Source organism: Sparus aurata, chromosome 23 (genome assembly GCF_900880675.1).
Source record: "Sparus aurata chromosome 23, fSpaAur1.1, whole genome shotgun sequence".
In the NCBI taxonomy this organism is placed as follows: Eukaryota; Metazoa; Chordata; class Actinopteri; order Spariformes; family Sparidae; genus Sparus; species Sparus aurata.
Genome location: NC_044209.1, coordinates 22,122,526 through 22,142,937, shown reverse-complemented (window position 1 = coordinate 22,142,937; position 20,412 = coordinate 22,122,526). Strand labels below are relative to the sequence as shown.

The window sequence follows — 20,412 nt, the reverse complement described above, 5'->3', positions numbered from 1 at the left end:
GGAAATCAAAATATGCCCTCATGGCTGCATGTATGCAAACTTGACATAAACGCTAGGTTGTAGTTCCTGCTTTTGACCACATGAGGGCAGCAAACACTCAGTAGCGCCGCACATATGTCGACTATCAGTATAATAGTGACTAATACACATTTGTCCAGTCCGGTTTACGGAAAAAAGTTAGACACCAAGCTACAGACGAAATTATTCCTCGAAATCAGGTTTAGCTAACTAGCTTAGCCTCGTCTTTCTCAATATTTCAATCTAAGAATGCTAGTATATAGCCTGGGCTAATTTTCTGACTCTATTTTTTTTTTATTTACATACAACAAAAATACAGCAGCTATTAGAATTGCTGTTGTAGTTTTTATTTGTGGCCACTAGGCAGCCAACCACTGTTAACATCCAGCTAGCATCACACAATAATGCAACTATCAGTTGAATTAGTATTAATGTCAATATGCACAGCTCTTTGTAAGCATATTTATTAATGAATAACGATAGTAACAATACTTGTATTTATAGAAACATTTTTGATATAACTCTTGTCCTTTTTGGGTGTGTTCATACCAGCCAAGCTAGCCATAATAGCATAGCAATACCTTCCGGTGAAAGCTTTCAAAATAAAACGCGAAAATAAAAGTGTGTGAATGAATGTGCCATCTTCCTTAAAAAAAACATGGAAGATTACTTTGGAACACAAATCACATATGAATGTTGTGTAACAAGCAACATGTCTCTACAAAAATAAAAGTCTAAATTCTTAAGGACTAGCATGATGAAGGTGATGCTGTGCAGTCCAGGCTCAAATGGCCTTCGTAAGTCAACAAAAATATCACAGGGGGAGAGTAAAAACGATCTGTTGGCTTAAAGTGCAGGATTTTCCAGCAGCAGTTACACACAAATAAGTGTTGACATGTAAAATTGATAAAATCATCCTGTGTTTCGTACAGAGTTCCCATGATTTCAGAGACGATGACATGATCTGGACTGATGGTACTGGACCTCTCCCTGTGTCAGAGTGTGTCATGTCACCATAAGAGGTGGAGTCTGTAGACCTGCTGCTGGCCTGTGGGGACAGAAAAGGGTGGAGCCCCAGCAGCCAGGGGGGGAGTCTGGGGCGTGGGCCGGGTGAAAGAAGGGAAAAGTTTGACTGGGTGGTTTCACAGGGAGCAGAGGCATTTGAGTCAGGGCACACATGCCTCAGCTGTGAGAGGCCCAACTCCCCTTGGCTGGCTGGCATCCCAGAGCAGAGGCAGAGAGAGAGCGAGACACAGTGTATGAGAGCGAGGGCGCAGAGAACGTTTAGGTGTGAAGTAGACTAGAAAGAAGCAAACAAGTGGTAAAAGAAAGTTGTCTGAAGGAAAATAGAAAGGATTAGGAGGAGATTTCTGTGCAGCGTGGCTCCTGCAGGTTGTTTTTCAGCAGTGTATTTTTATCCGTAGTAAAAGTGCAGACCGTGTGTGTTGAGAGCCGACAGCCATGGCGGATACAGGTGTCAAAAAGGAGCACGCAGTCCTGGAGGAAGTGGCCTATGATGACGAGGAGGTAGCTCTGGTGAGCGCTGCCACCGAGCCCGCAGTAGATGACGATGACCCTGCCGCGGAGGTGGACCTGGTGCTGGCCACCGGCCCCGGAGGCAAGAGCGAAGCGCAGATGAACGGGGTCATGGTTCTGTCTCTGCTAGACAAGATCATCGGGGTGGTGGACCAGATCCAGCAGACCCAAAACGGGCTCGAGGCCCGGCAGGAGTCCATGGAGAAGTCAGTGTCGAGCATCCAAGGGGAGCTGACGAAGTTGTCCAAGAACCACGTCGGCACGACCAACACGGTCAACAAAATGCTGGACAAGGTGCGGAAGGTCAGCGTCAACGTCAAGACGGTGCGCAGCAACCTGGAGAAGCAGGCGGGCCAGATCAAGAAGCTGGAGAGCAACGAGAGCGAGCTGCTCAAGAGGCGCAACTTCAAAGTCCTCATCTACCAGGTGAGGTGGTGAGAGGATACGGAGCACTGCAGTATTGTTTTATCATGAGTAGCAGCAAATACTCTTTGTCTGAGAGAAAGCTGTCGATACTATGTCGTGATCCTGATGTGAGACCGTTAGATTTTGCCAATCGTGACATCGTGATGTGACATAAGTGTTGTCTTTTACAGTAAAGTGATGTCATTTTGAGTGTTCTACCTCTTCTAATAGTGGCAAGGCACCAATAGACATCCTTATAATATCGATATCGAGGTATTTCAACAAAAATAGTTGTGTTAAATTCTATTTTTTTCGCATTTATGAAGTATTTTTGAGATTTCAAGATTTCGAGACATTAGAATATCACAACATTATTTTAACGCCATGTCGCCCAGACCTACTTTGGGACTTTAACACAAATCTGCATATTCCTGAAAAAGGGGTGTGTTGCATTCCCCTCATGAGAAGGCGAAGTTGGTGAGGGAGTGTGAAATGCACCTGAGAATCTATCAAACCATCAGAGCAACCTCTTGACATCGTCCCGGCAGAGTGAGTTAGAGTCTCACTGTGGCTCGAGTCGAACCTCGTTAGTGAAAATGAAAAGGGGCTGTGATCCCGTCCCAGGATGGAGGACGCTGGCCAAAGCGCAGACTCTCTGCTTTCCGTGACATAAATGTATGAATCGCTTTTTTCCTAAATGAGGCTGTAATGTTTACAAAGCACCCCTCACTGCGGCGCTCTGTTTAGATCTGTTGTATAGTTTGTGGTCACGCTCCAGTGAGGGGAATACTATGAGCTTCCATGGAAAAATGAAGGCAGATAGTGACCCCTCCCACTGCAAAAATGACTGCACGATTACCTAATCACACTATATAAAGACCAGTGGGTGTAAATACAAATATAAGGCCTATAAACACTGGCATGAGGGGCTACTTGAGACAAGACGTGAGACCAACGCCCCACTTCTGGGTGCTCAGAGGACAGATAGTTGGCAGGCTGCTGCCACGTGAGATGAAGATGTAGTTTTTATTTTAAAGATTTCCCAGAAGTGGGACTGCATTCACGGACGCCCAGTAGAGCTACAACTCACGCTTATTTTCTCTGGTGACTGATTTCATGGTTAACGGATTTGATCATTGGTCTGTAAAAGTGTTTGTCAAACCCAAAGATGACGTCCTTTAAAAATGTCTTGCTTTGTCCTCGACTCACAAGAAGTTTAGTTTGCTGTTACAGACGAGTAAAGAAACTAGAACATTCACATTTAAGAAGTTGGAACTTTTTCAAATGGATTCATCACTTAGCAACATAGTTGACGACTAACCAATGAATCACTGCAGCTCCAGTGCACAGAAGTGCCCCTGAATACCTAGAGGCAGTATCAGATTTATGTTGGGGAGCATGGTAGCTCCTCCTCAGACAAACAGCTGATGAGATCACGAACACCTTAGAAAGAAAATTCGTAGAAATATACAAAAAATAATAAAGGAAATGATATTAATTCTCTGGTATGCCTGCACCAACGTGTCACTCTTGGCTGCTAAACTCACAGCTTCTCATGTCGTGACCTTTGATCTGGAATTCGTCATTACACCACAAATCAAAAGTGGAAGCTCAGGAAAACGTCATTCACCTCTCAACTTCTGCAGTTGGCTGTAAAAGGGGGAAGATTTTTCTTAAAAACACATTACCGACGGTGAATCTGAGAGTTGCGCGGCTCTCGTGAGTAGAGTGGACTACAGGATCTGCGCCGGCAGGCAGACGTTTTCACACCCCCCCCTCCTGGGATGTCGAACTGTGGGAGCAGGTTACACTATTGGTATCTAGCAGAAATCCAATCATAGACACTGGCCTTAATAAATTACACTGTAAAGCAGGTGCCTCCTGCTGTTTGTGACACTGCGAAGTCTACTGCAAGCTTCTTTTACTGCAGGCCTGTGTGCGATTGTCAGCGTAGGAGAGTGTGCATACAGCAGTTTGGACGTGCGGAGCTCATTTTAAAGCTTAAGACTGAACCTGTTTTTACTCTGACTCTGAGTTTTGTTTGTGCTTCGGCAGACACAATCAAAACCGTTCTTATCGCAGTCTAAACTCGGTGACTGTCGGTTGTAGGAGCGGCTGCAGCTCCCATGTTGCAGTAGCTGTTCTGTGCTCCCATGTTCTATTTATTGCCAGAGGAAGGCTGCACTGGGTTCAGTTTAATTAACTGACAGATAGGCTGGTCAGTTATTGGCAGCATAGCAAATCAACAGTGGCTCTCAGACAGGTTTCACCCCCTCTCCACTGTCTGTTTGTGTGCTAATGTGTTAGAGTGGGGCAAGTTTAGAGTTAGGATGAGATCAGGGTTAGGCATGTAGAGGTTATGGTTAACTTGGTGCAACTAGTGCAGCGTGTGTGTGACCGTGTGTGTGGTCATTCCTCACCGATATTACCTTTGACCCACAGTGTCAATGTCAAGTGAAGCTCAGATGCGAGTCAGACAGGTGAACCCGTTCGACAGCGTCAACTTTGTGCTCTGCCTTATTAAACTGATACCAGCTTTAACCGAAGGTGCCGTATTTTTTCTCTGCTGTCACTCAGTCTCTGCACTCTGAGAATAGACACATACTGCAGAATTTGTAGCACGGAAAGACTTTGACAGTGATGCTTTATAATTAAACCTGCAGCAGCAGTAGCACGCACGATCCCCTGGCAACAAGCAGGGTGGAGCTACGAAGACATGTTTACCGAATAATACCAATATTATAGACACCGGCAGATCTTTAATATTTCACTAAAGTAGAAGTAGCAACACCGCAATGCAAGTATTATTATAAGTAGTATCGGAACCCATGAAAATGGAAGTACCTCAAACTTTTACTGAAACACAGTACTTAAGGGAATGTACTTACTTCTATCACCGTTAAGAATAATACACATTATTGTATTGTAATTATTGATGCATTAATTTGTGAGTATCACTAATTTTAGCTGCTTTATGTACTGCATGGTAGCTAAATTATACAATAATCATACTACAATAATACGTCATATTTTACAAGTTGATTATATTTTGTATCAATAATCTGAATATGAAAAGTAACCAGGAAGGAAAGCGGTACCTCAAAGTACCTCAAAATTGTACAGTACTTGAGTAAATGTACTATATATACATATATACAAAATAATGGTGTTACGAGTCTCTCTTGAGGCTGTCGTCACTAAGAATCAGTAAAGAGAGTCCTCATGAGAAACCGTTCAACTTAATTTGACTTAAAAGGTTGCACTCAGTTGAAATGTTCTGTATTTTAGAGGCAACACGTTTCCTTCCTCTGAATCTTACAGATAACAAACTCATCAGACCGTGCAGCAGCTGACGGTCCTCCTACTGCTCAAGGCTCAAGCAGCCTGTCATCGCAGCTCTGCCGGCTGCAAAATGGCCAACGATCTGACGCTTTCACACCCTTACTGCGTTTCCCTGCTCCGACTGTGTTATGTCTGATATTGGTGCCTCTTGTCAGACCACTTGTCTCTCCATGAAAAACATAATGAGTCCAAATGAGTCCAAGTTTTCCTTTTTTCCCGTTAGTCCAATACTGCAAGGCATTTGAGTATTTCATTTCAGCCTCACAAGTCTAATTTCCTGTTGTAATGTTTTCTAATAGCAGCAGCTGTCAGGAAACACACTGATGAAATGGTTTGTGAATAATTTTATGGTTGCAAATGCTGTAAATGTCCCTCAAGAGGCCTTCTTTGCCTGTTTTCTTTTAGTTCTCATTTCAGGAAGTTCTCAAGGGTTCTCAAAATGTGAGTTGTGCTTCCTCTATGCTGCGTAGAAGAAAATCATTTTTGTGTTGTGAGTGTTGATGTTTTCAGGAGTCATACAGCCTGAGTAAAGACGCTGCTCTGTAGTCTGGTGGTACGGCGGCGACTACTACTGTATCTTTTGCCAGGTGACTACAGGGTGAACAGGCTGTGGCTGGGATGGGTGTTGTCTTTAAGTATCCTCTGCTCAGTAAATGGCTACCAGTGATGCTCTAGGTGGTTTTAATCACCTGCTGCAGAGGCTTCCTTTCCTAAGAGTGTAGCAAGGCGTTGTTGTAGCCTTCATTTAAACAATTTAACTGCAGGACTGTTCAGCCTTTTTCCAGTTTTTGGCTATTTTACATTGGGAATGATGTCTCAGGTGGACAAGTTGCCACTAGTGTGTGTGTGTGTGTTAAAGAAGCACTTCAATTTCTTGTCTCATCTCAGTTGTTGCAGTGAATATATACATAATCCTTCTTTTAGCCTTTTAAGGGGTATTGAGGGGTATTTCTTCAGTTACACAGACATTGTGATCGTCTTGCAACGTCTCAACTATCGCACAATCACTGGATCGTTAAACCAGCACTACATGTGCAACGTGTCGTGATCCCCGCCCCAAATAACCAATGGGTTCCATGTGAAAGTATGAGTTCTCATTTTGTTTTATGAGGGGAAATGTATGCTTAAATTAGACACTTCACACAGAACAGAAATAGGGGTCACATGTCTGTTTCATAATGCACATTATCAGTTTAATTAGGTGTATTAATCCGGTTTATGCAATGTGATAGCGTTTGTCCATCAGAGTGCGAGACTGTATTTCTGTGAGTCTGTGTTCAGGGTGTGTTTGGCTGCAGCTCAAGGACAGTGATACCCATGTGCTCGACTCTATCAGAGAGATGTAAGACTTCTCAGTTACAGTCTACTTATTCCACACCAACCTCACAGAGCTTCCAGAGCTCAGCTCGCAGCCAGCCAGCCTCAGACCACTTTTCTGTAATAGCTTTTAACCCTGCCCTGAATATGTAACAACTCAATTTCACTTACTCCAGACACAAAGATGCAGCCAAGGCTGTTTTTTGGCCCTCTTCAGCTTTCTGGTAGTTAGCTGAACCCTCGCAGGCAGGTTGTTTGGAACTAACTGTACCAAAAAGCACTCGACCAGCAGAACCAAGTTAGCATTGTGATTCATCCCGCTGGCATCCCCCTGCCTCTCCTGTCAGCACGCCCACTTGTTCTCCTCCCTTCTTCTCAGTTTCTCTCCCCTATCACTCCCCACTATCAATTTAGCTGGTTCTACTCCCACTCAGTCATCTAATCCAGAACCAAGGGGCACTCCTCATTCACTACTTGCTTCAGCACTTGTCCCCTTCCACTCTCTCTCCTCTCTGTCCCCTTCTCCTGCAGCGCCACCATTTCCCCGGACTAGTGGAAAGATATCTGGCAGGCTCCACATTTCACTGTTGCATGTCAGCTTCTATGTCGAGCCGAGTTCCAGGACTCTGTGGAGTGGAGTCTTGTTGTTCATGTTTGTGGGTTGCTTATGAAAAAGTCAGATAATACAGTATGTGATATTGATATAACCCATAATGAAACATGACTTTGCCAACACAGGTGTGACCTCATTTTAAATACATCTGCTAACATTCTCTCAAGGAATAGTTCAACATAGTTCCTATGGGAAATGAGAAGAGTTAGATAAGATGATCAAAAACATTCTCATGTATTTACTAAATATGAGGCTACTGCCATCTTCCTGTTAACTTAGTAGCACAGGGACTGGAAACAGGGTGGGACACAGCTAGCCTGGCAAAGTCTGCCTGCCAGCGACCCTGAATAAACCCAATAAACCTCTAGTTAAACATGTGATGTCCTGTTGTTTTAATCCACACAAACATTTAGGCCCAAGTGTTAAAATTACTCATTGCTGGACTGTTTCATGGCCAGGAGTGTACTCTTCTGGAGTCAGATTGTTACCATGAGTTTGCCAGGAAACTAGAGGAGACTCCAGGCAGTAACTGCATACAGTATTTTTCGATCTTATTGTTAAGCTAAGCTTGTAGTAGCTTCATATTTCATATATGTGAGAGTGGTATTGCTCTCATCCAACTCTCAGCAAGAAAGAAAATAAGTGTATTTCCCAAATTATCAGACATGTCCTTAAAACTCAGGCACTTTCCCCATTTGTCTTTTCTTTTTGTCATCTTTCTTTCAACATCGTGGAGCCAGAACTATGTTTCTCTTTGCATGCTTGGCCAAACATGGATGATGTAACACTCTGATTCTCTGATTTCTTTCTATGACACAGTTATGGTTACACGCACATTTTGTACGCCACAAGGAACAAATGACTTCCACCCTAAGCAAGAACAGCGTTCTCTTTTGTTTGATTTGTATTTGTTTCACATTTTGAAAAGATCTAAAAACCATTGTCCTTGCTTTGAAAGCCCGTCTGTCTTTGTTGTCACTGTGGAAAATGATCATGTTCTGCAAACAGGAGTGTACCAGCAAGCATCCTCTGCTATTGTTCATCTTGTTTTTGTGTTTATAAAGAGACCGGCCATTCTGAACTCTCAAAACGCAAAGGTTAAGGGTTGGTCTGACATAATTGGACTCACTGTAACTTTATAGAGTCCGTTCAGTACATTTGCTCTCTGCTCTGCGTTGTCAGATCGAGTTTACAACACTCTGTGCTGTGGGTCTGACGTGCAGGAAGTGGGTTTGCTGATAGTGTTACGGTAGCCTTTCCTGTACTGCACATTGGGATACAAGGTTTGTTGAGCAGCAAGTTGATCCGTGATATTCCGACATGCAGAAACTCTGCACATGTCTAGATTTTATTATTATTATTATTATTATTATTATTATTATTAGCGTTTTTTTATTAGAGCTACTCGTCTAATATGGTTGTGCATTTTTGGTTGCATAATGCTGTGTTCTAGTCACAGCACTGACGATACTTACACTACTTAAAATTAGACAGTGTGTGATTTGCATACTATGCATTTTACACTTTAATTTAATGTGTATTGATGTTTTTTCGATTAAAACACAGATTTGGTTTTGGATCTCATAAGCTTATTCTTATTCTAACACCAACCAAGTTCTCAATCAGTCCCTCTGAGTGAGTGCTGGTGTGTGTGCATTTACCAATAAAGGTCATATCCAAATAACGATATAAAACCAGTTAACATAATGACTTCATGAAAAGGCCTCTATTATTACGTTTTGAATTATATACTCGACAAATAAAAGGTACTTATATTTGTACTTTATATTTTGTATCCTTTTATTTAGAACCTTTGTGCATATTTGCAATGAAGCCTATAACAAAATATTAGATATTAATCTTAGAATTAATACATTGTTTGTGAAATGTGTTGAAGACACACAGAAATCTTTTCCGGGGACCCCTCAGGCACGAGAGGGATTTTTGTTATTATCGCTAAGCAAAAAATGTAAAACTGAACCGAGCCCCGTCTTCAGTGGAGTGCATCCTTTCATGCATTTACATTTATGCTTTTACTATCACTGTGTCGCTTCTTAGTACGAGACCTACAAACCCTATAAATCCATGTTAAAATCGACAGGAATAGAGATATTGAGTAACTGGTGCACAGCAGAGTGTATTCAGCTAAGGGAGCTAAGAGTTTACATAGCCAGGAGCCATGTAGCTATGAGCTAATAGAGCTAAACGCACAGCAGGACTAATACTTTCCGTTCAGAGGAACATAAAACATGACCTGCACTTTAATGTGACATGTCTTTAGTAAATGAATGTACAAAGGCACTTCAGCTGGAAATGCTGAGAATGCTAATACTCACAACTGCAGATGATGATTTAGTGAAGAGACAACGTTTTGATTTGGGGAATGTTAACATTCCCTTCAGGCCCATTTTGGGACGGTGGAGGAAAAAGTGAGTCTCTAGTCTGTGAGTTGTTTCTCCGAGTCTACAAGAGGACACGCCGAGCTGGTAGTCCTATTAAAATAACTACATTTTATGTGTCCTGATGCCTGATCAGCCCCCAGCTGCCTTCTTGTCTCACTGAACATCCCCATCCCACAACCGCAGACAGGATTTACCAACTGGGAGACCGATCAGGTCGCCCCTCGATTTGAACAGTTGTAGTTGTCATCCAGCGTCTTGGCTGGCAAACAGAAATGTGTCCTCATACCACATCATCACAGCTCGGTGGAAGCTGACGATACCCTCCGTGCTGTTTATTCCAAGATTTGTAGGCACACCCTTCGTCTATGAGGCCACAGCCAAATTATCTGAGATAGTGTATTATAGGAAACCGCTATGTTGGTTTTGATTATAAATACACCGGCAGTAATGGAATGGAATGGTGTAGTGTCCTGTTTCATTGAGTGGGTCTAAATTTAGCAGTCAGCAGCACCGATTGATTGATTAATTAGTTGGATATCCAGATAAATGTGTTTGTCTTTGTAGCCTTAGTTGTTGGGTTCATGCAACTGGTGTACACTCATTATATCTACAGGTGTAATAACAGCTAATTGCCTTTCTTTTTTTTTACATTAATTAAAAAGATATCCCAATGATAATTCTTCACGTGGACATTGTTTCTGGACAGACACCATAAATACTGGGGGTGGATTTCTCAAAACCTTTGCAAATGAAACTTAAACTACCTGCAGATAGCGTGTGAAGGCAAAGTCTGGTATGCACAAACCTTCAGTCTGAAGTGCAGCAGTCAGGTTACCCTGGTGGCATATTACCCAATGCTGCTGCGGCAGCTCGCTTTTCTTGTCACTGGCATGTGAGTTACAGGCTGTCACTGAGAGTCTGCCAGGGCGCTCTGTGGGTTTCTGCACCCTTGGGATTAGACATTGCATGCACATGGATGTTTAAGATGATTCATCTATAAATAATATAAAACCTACTTAAATTATGTTATCGGTGAGATGCAACCTTTGAAGGGGGAACGTTATCATTTCGGCCCTCACTTTATTCACATTTTCTTGGTTTCTCACACAAATAACCACTTTCATAACACACAGTTTGTCCTGGAAAGATCGTATTCATCAGAAGTTTGGGAAAATATTGTTTGCGTTTCAGTTAAATAGTACTTACAAGGACTTATGGTTACAAAGCGATATAAAGCCTCTACAGTCTGTCAGATTTTCCATCAATATTGTCCCAGTCACATCATTAACTATCACAGAAACAATAGCTCGATTCAGAACAAACCACAGCAGTGTGGGCTGGTTGCGTTCCTTCTCGTGGCTCCCAGTGTTATCTGGCAGGAGTCATTGGTCATTAATGATTATATTGGCCTTTTTCATGCCCTGTTTTTATTCACACATCCTGTGGTTTGCACAGAAAAGAGTAAGGACACTGTTTCACTTTTAAAAGCCCTTCATGCTCACTGCAGAAGGACATGCAATTTCATGCTTGAGCCTTCCAACTTGTACCTACTGTACCCCTTTAGTGTAAGTCTGGATAGTACGGTCACAGAAAAAGGGATAGTTATATAATATGTTCCAGTGCCGTAGCTGCCAGTTCACACACAGGCGTAAATGGAAAAGTACATTTTCTGTCTTTGCGTGGGACTAACCCTGGGATTCCAGAGGTTTCAGAGTTATGGATGTGGGAAGGCTAAGCTGTGGAAAAGGGCTTCCCCCTTCAGGTCCCCGTGTGTGAAATCACAAATCACTGTGACAGAAAAACCAAGGAACTCCCTTCCTGTGGTGTGCACTGTAACATGACATCGCCATGTTGGCTGTGTGGTGCACAGAGCCCCTTTTCTTCAGCTGCATCTGTCTATAGACAGAGTGGGATTGGTTGTTAATGTTTCCATTACCAACAGGACTCTTAAACACAGCACCACACTAATAGGTTGTTCTGAGAAAAAAAAAAATAGGAGAGTTTTGAGAAACAGAATTTGCATTGTTCCCTCAGTCATGAGTCACCCCAAAATGCCTGAGATAGTAGGCAGCTGGATCAGTCATCTGTGAATTGTTTCAGCCTTTTTTAAGAGAGTGTTTGAGGCATCAGTTCTAATGACCAGAGCACATTAGTGTCCCTATTTTAGCTTCCGAACACTCTTTAGGGATCAAAGCATCGCGATTTAGGCCTCTACGGGGACTATAACACGTGAACCTCCACCTCTGTTTCATGTCAATCTTTCGTTTGGCCTTTCCCCATTCTGGAGGGGCAGAAGGGTCAGCGATATCACTCATTGTGAAAGCTGAGTGCACAGCTGCAAGGGCTGGACAGGATCAGACAGCTGCCCCTGTGATTCACCGGAGAGGCCTTTCATCACACTGCCTTTAAAGGAAGGCCGTGTGTGTCTTTCAGTGTGTGTGTTTATCTACAAGCCAGCGAGTTGCTAAATGTCTGCATGCATGTAGGTGGATCAGGATCGTAATGTTAATGTGCATGGATGTGTTATCCAAACAGAAGTTGTTCCACTTACCAACCACTCAGGTATTGAAGAACGGAAATATAATGTCATTGGTGCAAAAATACAGATTCTTTTCCGTAGCATGTGCTTTAATCGCAGCCGTATACAGTTGACTGTTCATTATTTTAAGTTTTTTAAATAATGGCACAGAATAGAAACCACCCTGCAGAGTCACCTTGCAATTGATAGCACAGAGCAGACAACAGGGTCCTTTTTGATTGCATAAACCGTGCAATCAAAAAACACATCTTTTTTTAGAGACATCATTGCGTAGTTTGATGTGGGTGAAAACAAATGTAAAAAACTAAGCAAGACAATTGGACCGGATAAAGGTCTTGTAACTGTAGAGAGAGACAGAGAAGGGGATGAAGAGAGGCTGTGGTCTCTGTTCAGCTGAATGAGAACAGTTTGCTCTGTTGTCCATGGTAACAGTCAGATTAATATTATACATTACCCAGAGACCTCATATGAGTCACGCACAGAACCATTTGCCTCTGATAATATTTAGACAATGAAAAAGCATTGCCGTTGTTATATGAACGCCTTAAATTGTTGGATTTTTTTTTGTTGAAGATTACATCATTTTCACCATCGTTTGAGAAAATGGGTTTTTTAATAGCTTGTTGCTGTTTACAAAAAACTTTCCCCTCAGCCTGCTGGGTTTTTTTTAATTGCGCCTCCTGTGTCGTTCCTCCCACTGAGAGACGCCTCAGACAGTTGCTGGCTTGTCTGAGCAATTCAAACACACACACACACACTCAAGAACCCACTCTCTAGACATCTTTTCCATGAGGTATGATTCATGCCACTTTTGGAGGAAAGAGACATTAGCAACAGGCCACCTTCTTACTGAGTAGAGCACACATGCACTCAGTCACCACTCCCCTGGTACCTGTCAGTACACACACGCACGCACTCACACACGACAAACACACACACAAACACACACACACACACACACACACACACACACACACACACACAGGGCCGACTTTTCCATTGCTGCTAAGTGGGAGGAGAGAGGAAGGTAACACAGGCACACTAATGGACTTACCATCTTCCTCCTCAAGCTCCCCGACTCTCCCTTTGTAATCAGGCACAGAAACCCAAACAGGGTTTGCTGATATTATCAAAATTTCCACAGATTCAGATGCCTGAGTCAACACTAAAGAATGCAGAAAGCAAAATGTTTCAACATGCAGTGTGTTTGTTTTTGCATTTGGGTTCCAACAAGTCTGATAAAAGATTGAAACATTTTAAAAATGTCCCTTAAGTATAGCACCCAAACTCATCAACACGCTCCTCAGACATCAGCTGATATAAGCTTATTGCAGATTTATGTGTATTAGGGTAAATGTTGGCCATCATTTGATGTGTGTTGAGTTGTATTTCCTTACATTTTAATGTTTATGTCAGAGTTTGGCTGTGCGCAGTGATGATTCAAATTTAGCAGGTCATAGTTTTTATGAGGTATGGAGTCCTATAACATGTTGTAATATCAGTGTTTTGTATGGCATCAGCTATTCCCAGGATGCCGTTCACTGCTGTTTTTCCATTGGCCACAGAAGCTTCCTGTTCAGGCTGCTACTTCTTATGAAAAGTGTTCACAGTTTGGCTTCATGGAAAAAACTGTTTAGAACTGTGTCTCTGTGGTTGAAGGTGTGTGTACCCGTTTCAGCATGAATACTTACACGCAGCATAATTATTTACTTGTATATGTGTATTATACACAAATGTTGTCTTTCCTAAGCGCTGTTTTTTTACAGGAACACAAGAGGTACACTTAGACATTTTTGTAAATGTAAGATTAACACAGATCAACATTTAGCAGCAAACAAGTCTTGCCAGGGAAATATGAGGTCACCTGGACAGCTTCATAACAGCCATTCACAGTCTAAAGTGTACTTATGTACTTAATGTTACTGTGAATACACATTTTTACTTTATGTGGGTTTATTTTTTAAATCTTCATGAAGTTTTAGTCAAACGTCTTGTCACATTCAACACTTTGCGTAATTTTGTCCTACTAGTTTCTCCGTCATATTACATAATTTTGACAGAATCTATGGAAAGTTGTGGGGGTAGGATTATGTGCTAATGCATTCAAAATACCTCCCATTAATAAGTGCACTCACTTTGCTCTGCATGCATGTCGACGAGGCAGCTGCAGTATGTATTTCAGTGTAATTGTAATGCACTTACAACAACTGAGAACCTCATGTCTGTATATTGTTGTAGGGATGTCAGCTGCTTATCCAGCTAAGTTTCACCGCCCCCAGAGACAACATGAGCAGGTGGTTTCTATGGTGACAGGCTATGTGTTTATCTGTTGCTGTGTGGGAGGCGAGGGTGTTGTGTGGTTAGTGAGGGGGTGTCGGTGGGACTGAACGCTGCAGTGGCCGGTAGCCAGAGAACGGTAGATGGAATCCAGAGAGAGGGAAAGGCCAGCCCAAAATAAACCCATACAGAGCGGGTCGGCCAGGCCCACACCATACACGCCACCAGATAAGGAGGCAATGCCCATTTTATGATGGATCATATGGCAATATTTGAACTGCCCAGGGAGATTTGCCGATCACACGATCCAACAGGTGTTTTTTTGTTTTCTTACAGAAGGTTGATATCCAGTGGAGAAATCCAATTGTACTATAAATATTGCACATTACTAATGACATAACACTACAAAACCCTGCTTCACAATTTATTTGATGCTGTACTACTTTGATATTGATAGTGACAAGCCAAGATGCGTGTCAGTTGAACATCTCATAATAGATGAGGCCACACTGAATACAAAATTAACTGTCATGCTACCTGATCATGTGTCAGCTTTCGTGCCCTACTCTAGTGTGAGTAGTGTGTATCGTATCCATGCGTCCTGCATCCTGCATGTCATAATGCTGAATTGCAAGACATTTGTTTATGAAGTGAGTAGCCACATTTCAGGGGTTTTCATTTAAATGCTGTTAAAGGGGATGTAGTCTGACTTGCTAGTTTCACATGAGAAAAGGGAAGAGGTTTTGCAACCAATGCAGCCACAGAGAGTAAAAGCAGCAATCATTTAATGATAAATCTAAATTGACAGCTAGGCACCAGGGGAGAAAGAGTGATTAAGTATCAAATGAGAGTGGGTGATGAACATGTTTACTCATGTCAGAGGGGATGCATACATTTAATCTGTCACCGTGGTGATTAATTTGGCAAGTTATTGCTGCCTTATTAAACTGTTTTATACTCTAAAATAAGTAGGTGTGAAACCTCGCGGAGCTGGAGACAAGCAGACATCTGCTAACAGTCAGCGGTGCTTTTATTTATCTGTTTCAATTATTTATGTGAGATTAAGTCTGCATGTGGCAACAGGCTGACAAAACCAAAATTGCTTTTACCTTCAGGGTAAAATTCAGAATGTGACCCTTCTATTCAAACTTGCTAATAATGGAAATTATCCACACTATGATCCTGTGATTCATTATGGTAATGCTAAAAACTGTGAAGACAGGGAAATGAATTGGAAATAAAAAGGATGCTTTGACTTTGCTTTGCTTCTCCACATTTGAGGTTATTTACATAAAAGATGAACCTTTGAGATTTTAGCCTAAGACTTAAGATTTCACGAAAGCTGTTTTGATAAGAACTATTAATATGATGGCACAGGTGTCTGCAGTGGCCAGGATGACTTAATCCTGTGTTTCCACAAATTCAGTGAAGATGATGATGCTGCAGGTATCAAAGAGAAGAGAAGCAGTGAGGTGCATCAGGGTGGGACCTCTAATCCCTCTAGGGGTCACAGACATGCGGTTGGCAGGATAACATTGTTGGCATAGTGCTGCCTCTCCCTGTGTGGATATCTTGTACCACAATGACAGCGTCCTGCCAAACAAAGTGGAAATATGGTTGCTGCAGTACTGATTGATTGATTGCGCTCAGCATTAAAGGAGTGCAGTTTTTTTTTTCAACAAGTGATGTTACACAGTAAGAAATGCCTTTTCTTCATAGAGTCAATGGAAAAACCTTTAGCTGCAACATGCTCACCTTATTTTTGTCAGTTGGTTTTAGAACTTAAGTTATTTCTTCTGCATTGTTCCATTTAGTACTGATAGTATGGCTAGTCGTGTGAGTTTACACATTTGTCTGACCAGATGTGAAATTGCTGTGCTGCTGTGCTGTATATCAACAGTTAAAGTGAAACTGCACTAACCACCAAGTCTTTCCATTGAAGTGAAAGTAAAACATTTAAAATACAGAACATTTTTGATATATAGATCTTGGTAATCTTTAAGTTTTCAAAATATTTGTAACTATAAAATCACCTAAAGTCCTCATCAATCACTGGATTTGACCAAAAATGTGTCCTTTTAGTCACAACAATGAAAGCGTGTGAGTTAGACAAAAAAGAAATGGCAGGAAATAAACCTGTGGTTAGATGTAACAGCCTGTTGGCTTTAGTTTCAAGATGACTGTACATGTGCTGATAATAGGTTTTCCTTTTAGGCCCATAGTTCTAGTATGTGTAATATGTGACTACACTAGTTTATGGTCTTACCTTGTTTTCAGGAGTATTTTTTTTAGGAAATGTAAGATTACTGGGTCAGTGGTATACCAGCAATGCCATGCAGGAATTGCTGGTGTATGATTGACACCACTAGATGGCAGTCTGCACTAGCTACCAGCAGTGAAATGTTGTGTCCACTTTATGTGTAGATGACATGAATTTGTAGGAGTATCATTCTCACCTTTTCAATTTAATTTCTCAGCCAAAGGCCATTGACTTCACTTCCACGGGCTGATGATTGTCACTTGACATATTAAATGAAATTCCATAATTTACATTAATCACACCATACAATCAGTGCAGCTAATTTAGCAGTAAATGTCAAAATTGAAAATGTTATTCAGCTCACACATTGTGTTCTCTTAATATAATGCAGCTGTGGCTGAATAGTCCTGTGTTTCGCTTATCATTGCTCTTTTTCTTCCTCAGGATCAAGTGAAGCCACCGAAGACATCCAAAACCAAGACAGCAGAGACAGCCGTTGAAGGTAAAGCCGTGGAGGGACTGGAGCAGATACGTGAGGAGGGACAAGAGGGAGTCCCAGACAATCTCAACTCGGATGAAGAGGTGGAGATTGAAGAGATTATCGAGGAGTCTCGTACCAAGCGTCTTCAGCGCACCACCAAGCAGCAAGTGGACAACATAAAGAAAGCCTTCTCCAAAGAGAAAATGGAGAAGACAAAGCTAAAGACCAAGGAGAACTTGGAGAAAACCAAGCAGAGAACCCGCGAGAACCTGGAGAAGACGAGACAGAGAACCCGCGACAACCTGGAGAAAACCAAGCACAACCTGGAGAAGAAGATTGGCAAGCTCGGGACCCGCATGACCCCCACCCAGGAGCGCCGGGCAAAGATGAAGAGCTCGAAAGACAAGGTGAAGAAGTCCCTCACCCCTGACCATACGGTCTACGCCCGGTCCAAGACCACTGTGTACCGCGTGCCTCCCTTCACCTTCCATGTTAAGAAGATCCGAGAAGGGGAGGAGGAGGTGTTGGAGAACACAGAGATGGTGGAGGTGACCGAGGCCGAGGACCAGCCAGGGGGAGAGGAGAACGGGTTGGGTATGCACGTGGAGGTGGAGGAAGGGGAGCTGGTGAGTGTAGACAGCCCGGAGATGGAGGCTCTGTTGGAGGTGACTGAGGACTCTCAACTGGTCAGCCTGGAGCCGGATCACCTAAAGAAGGCCCAAAGTGAATAGAGCACCCCAGCTCTGCGAAGTGAGATAAAAGGAAAAAGAGGGGAACCGAGTCTTGATGAATGAGTCTAATCACAAGGACACAATATTAGTCGTAGGGACTTTCTAGATGTGATCACAATCTATGACATCTCATTTGTTTTTCTGATCTCTTTTTATTGTACCAAACAGGAGTGACTTTCATATTTGCTCATCTTTAGCATATAAATAAGAAAAATGAAAGAAAAACAAAGCTAGCTTTTGAAAGATGGTGCAGGCTGACTGGTTATCTTAGACCTGTATGTTTGTTCTATTTACTGTTTGTTGTTGGTTTGATAAATAGATATATAAGGCTATAAGAAAAAAGATATACATAGTCTTTGTTATTGAGATGTGTAATATAATATTTGCCATGTATGATATGCACCTTAAGAGGTATGGTAACAGGAAGTTGTCAGCAGGATTTTTTTTTTTGATGGATGGTTTCAATGCTGTTATGAGCACGTGCTGAACAAAAAATAAACAATTAAGCAAGGTTCAGGCCTACAGAAGGAATAAAGAATGGAAGAGACAGATGGAGAGGTAATCCTTGACTCAAAGAACATGCAAGAACATATTAAAAGAATTAGTGAATAAAGCTTATATGCTGCCGATCACTCAGGCATTGTGCCAAATATTACAATGTAATGTTTCTCAATGTATATTACAATGCTAATGACTAAAAATGTAGCTTAATCTCTGCTAAAGTACTAAACTAGTATTAAACACTCATAGATTAAACTATTGGACTATTTAAACACTTACAGATGGCACTATATGAAAGTTACACCTATGAACTTTTAACAATAATTTTAAGATCTAATGTTTGATGTTGAATAACAGGTCAATATCCTCTGATATCCTGTCACAAAAAGATTGTGAGAAAGGGATTATGAAGACCTGCTGATGGCAATGAAATTTGAAATATTACCTTCTCACAGGTGTATCTTTACAAGACATTCATGTAAACACCATAAAATCTATATTTATTGCGTCTGGACATGATGTATATTCGCTGACTTCCACGTAGCACACCTCGCACAGAGGAGAAGAAGAACGACTTTGTCACCATGGTCACAGCTCATCACAGTACATCTGCACATCCCTATTAAATTTTCCCAGGGTAATTGCAGGCAGAAAAATGATGGTCTGATGAAGAAAATGACAGTTTAATGATTCAAAATGTAACACATGGAGATGCAAATATCATCCTATCTGCAGTCTAAGTGAGACTGCACACTGCCAAGTTTTAGGAATGGCAGTGAAGTTTGATGAAGGTCAGAACTGTGGAACAGCATGCTCTATTCCAGAAATATTTTTAGCATAAACCGAGTACAATCTTGTGTAGTTCCTCACTGAAGCCATCTGACCATTATTAATACATGAGTTTATCCTTGCATATTAGAGAAGATGACGATGCAGGATTAGAGGACTTCATGACAATTGGATTGTAGTTATCTGAGCCTGATGTAAAATGGCAATAGCAATGTTCAATCATCGTTTCAATTGTGTAAAACGAGCGCACAGGGCTGCAGACATGACAGGAAGAAGGTGCTCCTAGTGTCCTCCCCGGAGACAGTGTGATCTTGATGTGGTGCAGGCACGCAGAGGCCCACTGCGTAGCATGAAACACCATTAGGATAATCAATGGGCTGGGGAATGCAATTAAGGAGAGTGCTCCCTGCCAGCACTGAGCAGGGTAGAGAAAAGCAACAAGGACAGAGAACAATGGTGTGTAAACACGTGTGTTTGTGTGAATGTTCGTGTGTGATTGTGAAAAGTAAGTATGTGCATACCATATATCCACACTTACATTTTTCTGTAACTCCAAGTTAATGTTTCACAAAAGAGCAAATAAATCAAATTCACACTTGTGAAATCACATTATGCTTATGACTATTATAGTAGCATCTTTTTTTTATAGATCTTTTGTCAAAAATGTCCTCATTGTCCAGTACATTGAACAATGAAACACTTGTAAGATATTGGTCCCTTTAAAAAAAAAAGGTGTGTGTGTTTGCAATCATGTATATTTTGCCTTGTTTTGAGCTACTGGCTATTAAAATAAACAAAAACAGAACAAGCCTGCAATAAGTGTGAGGTAGGTCATGCACAGCCTACATTGAGACATTGTTATTTTGAGAATAATGATCAGTTACACAATTGTGACACAATTGCTCTTGGTGTTATTGATTAATATGCAAATAATGAGCTAACAATAAGCTTACTCTTTCTGTTGTGTTTAAGGCCTCTTTTGCCTAGCCAATATAAATAAAAGCTTACTGAATAATATTTACAAGCCTTTTTTTATTGTCATGAATTGTGTGAGCATTCTACACGGTGTATATACCTGATTAAAAAATTATATTGAATATATTATAAATCATCAGATTAATTACATCACATTGTGTGTCAGATTATTCTATTTGTTTACCTACTGTGAGGGGAGGTTTTGGGCCCACTGAACTGTGATTAA

The 20,412-nt window shown here is 41.6% G+C and overlaps 1 protein-coding gene across 1 annotated transcript; it reads left to right on the top strand.

Moving 5' to 3' along the window:
* Positions 1 to 1,123: 1,123 nt before the first annotated feature.
* On the top strand, positions 1,124 to 20,228 carry cavin1a (caveolae associated protein 1a). Its single transcript, XM_030408494.1, has 2 exons — positions 1,124 to 1,980; positions 17,154 to 20,228. The coding sequence occupies exons 1-2, from the start codon at positions 1,480 to 1,482 to the stop codon at positions 17,919 to 17,921; spliced, it is 1,269 nt and encodes a 422-aa protein (XP_030264354.1). The 5' UTR covers positions 1,124 to 1,479; the 3' UTR covers positions 17,922 to 20,228.
* Positions 20,229 to 20,412: the final 184 nt, after the last annotated feature.

What these genes read in the sequence shown, in the direction of transcription:
- cavin1a (XM_030408494.1), top strand. Translation starts at nt 1,480, where the DNA reads ATGGCGGATACAGGTGTCAAAAAGGAGCACGCAGTCCTGGAGGAAGTG. An exon ending in TCAAAGTCCTCATCTACCAG is followed by an intron (nt 1,981 to 17,153) that starts GTGAGGTGGTGA and finishes TTTCTTCCTCAG; the next exon opens with GATCAAGTGAAGCCACCGAA.